Source organism: Coffea eugenioides, chromosome 8, assembly GCF_003713205.1.
Source record: "Coffea eugenioides isolate CCC68of chromosome 8, Ceug_1.0, whole genome shotgun sequence".
Classification (NCBI taxonomy): Eukaryota; Viridiplantae; Streptophyta; class Magnoliopsida; order Gentianales; family Rubiaceae; genus Coffea; species Coffea eugenioides.
The window spans coordinates 27,791,332-27,796,079 of NC_040042.1; the positions used below are offsets into that span (position 1 = coordinate 27,791,332).

General features: G+C 42.6%; 1 protein-coding gene across 1 annotated transcript in view; it reads left to right on the forward strand.

The window, feature by feature from the left end:
* The first annotated feature begins 4,614 nt into the window (after positions 1-4,614).
* LOC113780478 overlaps positions 4,615-4,748 on the forward strand; it is a 3,133-nt gene continuing 2,999 nt past the window's right edge. Inside the window, exon 1 of the mRNA XM_027326276.1 lies at positions 4,615-4,683. Coding sequence (XP_027182077.1) covers positions 4,615-4,683 — 69 coding nt within the window. The remainder of the gene's footprint in view (positions 4,684-4,748) is intronic.

A 4,748-nucleotide genomic window follows, 5' to 3' on the forward strand; every position in this document is an offset into this window, starting at 1 on the left:
CCTTCCTTTTGCTGCAGGTTAGTCTTGATGCAATGGTGGTGTTCAAGGAAGTCGCTTTTTCAAATGAAAAGTATCTCCTTATCACTGACAGCGATGGTGACTCTGGTGACAAAGGAACGAAATTATTGGTGCATCCCCCTATACAAGGAAGTTACTCAGGTAAGTGGCCTTCTCACCAGTACCCAGAGTTAAAGGATTGGTCACTCAAACTTCCTCAAGATGATGGCACGAAGGTTCACTCCTTGAAATCCCTTATTCATGATAAGGAGCCAAGGACAACTCCTTTTCAAACCCTTGGCAGGCGGATCATAGATGGAGATGCACACTGGGGTCCTTCCTTGAGACTCAGTGGTGCATTCAGTTACATCGAGAATTATTGGGAGTGGTTGGAGGATATTCTCGGCAGGAGCAAACAAGTGCTCCGTGAAAATTGCTTGTTTGATGCCTTATATGCTTCGCTTTTCACATATGATAGGAACCTCCATGTACTTAGAGCATTCTGCGAGACGTGGTGTCCGGACACTAATACCTTGCATACATCTGTTGGAGAGCTGTCTCTCTCACTTTGGGATTTGCACAAGTTAGGGGGACTTCCAATCATCGGGGGTATCTATGAAGAGGTAATCCCATGCGCAGATGAGCTAACTGGGGTTAATGAAAAGAAATTAAGGCATATTCCACAAAGTTGTGAGTATCTGTTCGCAGCCTTACATCATCTCCAACGTGGGGAATCCAACAAAGCTGGAGTTTCTGCTGACCAATGGATTAATTTCTGGTTTAAAGGCAAAACCAGGTACTCAAAGCCAAAGCAGAGAAGGATAAAGAGGGCATCTCGTGCTCAAGCAACCCAAAATCCGGATGGCGAAATTGGACAACCGCGCAAATTTTCAAGTCAAGACAATGGTGTATTTAATACCATTGGAGTTAAACTTCACTTGCGGGAAGAGAGTTATCTTGCAGCATTTATATCTTGCTGGCTCTGTGTCTTTGTTTTACCAGATGAGGACCCCCACTATATTAGACCATCTACTTTCAAAATGGCTAGTATGATGGCTGCCGGTCGTAAGACTTGCCTTGCTGTTCTTGTCCTGCTAAACATATACCGTGGGCTTGATAAAATTTCAAACTCAGCTACTCCAGGGTGTGCACGTGCGGCTTTTCCGGTGCACTACGTATATGCTTGGTTAGCGAGTTATTTCTCTACCCATTATTCGACTCCAAATACCATGCCTGGACCCACCATGACCAACTATTCTGGAGAGGGTGGCGCACGATACTTTGATGAAAATAGTGCTCGCGACCTCATTCATCAGGGAGATAAAGTAACTTGGGGAATCACTTCTCTTGTGAAGAATCGCAATGAACTCTTTATTGACGATGGCAAACTAGCAAATCTCGAACTAAGTTATTTTGTAAGCGCCTGCTCAAATTACTTAGTTTTGCATGCTGAAGGGGATTTCCTTGTTGAGCCATATAGTCCATATAGATTCGCGCGGCAATTCGGGTTTTATCAAGTTCCTCCACAGGAACTCGGGGCAGATGTGCGTTCCACAAATTATGACTTGAGTCGAATACTCTGGCGCACTGCCATTCGTAGTAAAACAGAGTCAAAGATACTTTTTTCTAGCTATCCCTTGAATGCTAGCAAGCACACATCTTCAGGCTTTCAAACATGGTGGTCTGCGGTACATGATGATTACCTCCTCAAAGGGCGTGATACTTTGATTAAGAGTGTCCAATCAAGTGGGGAGCAGAAGAGGTCAAAAGGGAAGGAACTTGCAAACCTGAACAATCTCTCCAAAGTTGATAACAGTCTTGAGATGAAGCAAAAGACTGTGAGAAAAGAGAAGGAAGTTTTGAAGAGTTCAAACAACAAGGTTGCTACCCTTGAGGACCTTACCCCTAATGAACAATTTTCGAAGGGTACTTCAGTTCGTCTTCCCTCAAAAATTGTGAAAGCCATTGATCATGATTCTTGCAATTCACATGAGGAGAAGAGGAGCGAGCCTTTTGATGAGGAGGATGAGCAATCCACTAGCACGGACCAGCATTGGAAGCGCAAGAAGTCCAAGGTAATGACTTTCCCTTTGGATGATATTGGTTTAGATCCTAAGGAACTCTTTAAAGACATTCCGGATATATCTGTGCCTGGTATAAGCCGTGTCAATATTGTAAGGACCCCCCTTGCCTTCTTTAATTTAGCATTTGAAATCTACTTGTCAATTTCATATTCATGATTTGTCTCATAACGTTTTCCTTACAGTTGGATGATCAAGACTTGATCTTCATTGATGATGGAGAACCAAGTCAAATATCAGTTGAAGGACCTACTGCATTTGAACTTTTGGCCAAACAAGTGATCAGTTCTACCCAACAAATGGGTGCTAGTGAGAATTCCAAAAAGGCAGTAGAGGATGGAAATGTGATTCAGCAAATCACGCCACAGAAGGTGGAACATATGACTCCATCGGCCCAAAAGAAACTCAAAATTTTCGATCCACCATCGTGGCCAAGGGCACCTCGAGTATCTGAATTTTGCCCCCAAAATGTGATCTCAACATGCCGTCGAGACTATATCCAAATGTTGTGGAATAACTTGAGGGTGATGATATCTCAAACAGCCTTAGAGCGCATGCCTGCACTTGAAATGAAAGCCAACGAAATCATAGAGGAAATGCAAAGCTTCAATGCCGCGGATATCTCAAATTTGCAAGGCCTTTTAAAGGCTTTCTTTGCAAATGCAGCTCGTTACGTTGCAGTGAAATCTTCTCTCTCAAATAAAATTCCAGCTGAATCATATGATGAGTTGCTTTCTACGGCTACCCAACATCTTAGAGACGCTCAGAGTAAGGAGAGACAACAGGCAGAGAAGATCTCAACACACATGTTGAAGCTTAAGGAGATTGATCGCGAGGAAGTAGAGTTGAGGAAGCGACTTGAGTTCTTGGATACTCACAGGAAGGAGACGCTTTCACTGCTACGAGAAGAGCAAGATGATCTTACCCGAGTGCAAGGCGTGATGGTCGACTTACAAAATGAAGTTCGAAAGATCGAGAATTCCCCGCCCCTACTTGCTGAGGAGAGTCAAACTTTGGACAAGATGCAAGCGTTACTTGAAAGCAACCAAAAGGAGCTGTCGTTATTTGAATTCTAGAAATAGTTGCAATCTTTTACTTTGTTTCAAATTTCATCTTTTGTTACCTGCTCAAAGCGTGTAGCTATGTGCATAAACATTTCATAATGAAACTTGCTCTCTCTTTTTCACATTCTTGCAGACGTCCTCGTCTTTATTTGCTTTTTCGATAGCCACCATTTTAGACTATCAATTGTAGTATGAACAATTCTATCTTTGCATAATTTTGATCACACTTGAAAAGATAATTATCCAAATAATTTGGTAATCTGAATAATACACTTTCAAGTATATGTCACAAAATAATTCGAATTGTCTTAAAGATGAACGCTCCTTTTTTTTTTATCAAAAGAATCATCCGGACAAAGGATTTAGTTTTATATAATTGTAACTGAACTTAGAAGTTGCCCTCTAAGCTGCCTACGTATCCCAACAGGGAATCAAGTCACACGTAGTTCCTACCATTCACAGTTTAAACTCTTGCGGGTCAGGAGTATCCTTTTGTTTACCACCTTAGATTTGGTGGAGTGTTTCAGCAGTTTAACCACATGCTACACTATTGGTGGTTGTTGTCCACAGTTTTAGCTCATGCGGGTTTGGAGCAACATGCAGTTTAGACTCATGCGTCATGGAGTACTTCACTTTTTTTTTTTATGGCATGTATAACTTCACGAATTTTCCATTTATAGGACCAACTTTCACGCCATCTTTGTCCACTAATTTGTACGCACCATTCGTGTAGACTTCTCGAACAATGTACGGCCCATCCCATTTAGAGACGAATTTGTCTTTAGTGCGATGAGTCATAACTATTGGCCTTCGAACGGCAAGTACCATGTCCCCGACTTGAAAGGAGCGACGTCGAACTTTCTTATTAAAAGCTCTAGAGAGACGGGCTTGATAGCACTCCAGATTTTGTTGGGCCTCCAATCTCTTTTCATCCAAAGCTTCCAACTCTTCAAGGCGCAGGCGAACATTTTCTTCCTCCGTGAGCCCTTCTTGGATAGCAATTCTCAAAGAAGGAATTTGTTGCTCAAGGGGCAGAACAGCTTCTACACCATAGACCAAGGCATATGGTGTGGCTTGCGTCGGAGTTCGGTATGTGATGCGATAGGCCCAAAGAGTTTCGCCTATCCTTTCGTGCCAATCCTTCTTTGACTTTGCCACCACTTTCTTCAACAAGTTACATAAAGTTTTGTTGAATGCCTCTGCGAGACCATTGGCTGGGGCATTATACATGGAGGACTTGCGTTGCTTGAGATTAAATTTCTCACATAACTTATCCATCAAGCCATTGGAGAAGGATTTTCCATTATCAGTGATAATGTACCGGGGAACTCCATAACGGTAAATAATATTCACACGAATAAAATTCACCACATCTTCCTTTCTAACTTGCTTGAGCGGTATGGCTTCAGCCCACTTAGAAAAGTAGTCGGTCGCAGCCAATATATATAAGTGTTGACCGGACGACTTTGGTAATGGCCCCACAACATCAAGGCCCCAAGCATCAAAAGGCCAAGAAGCAACGGTCGGGTGTAACGGCTCAGGTGGTTGATGAATGTAATTTGCATGAAACTGGCAAGCTTGACATCTTTGAGCATATTCTTTGCAA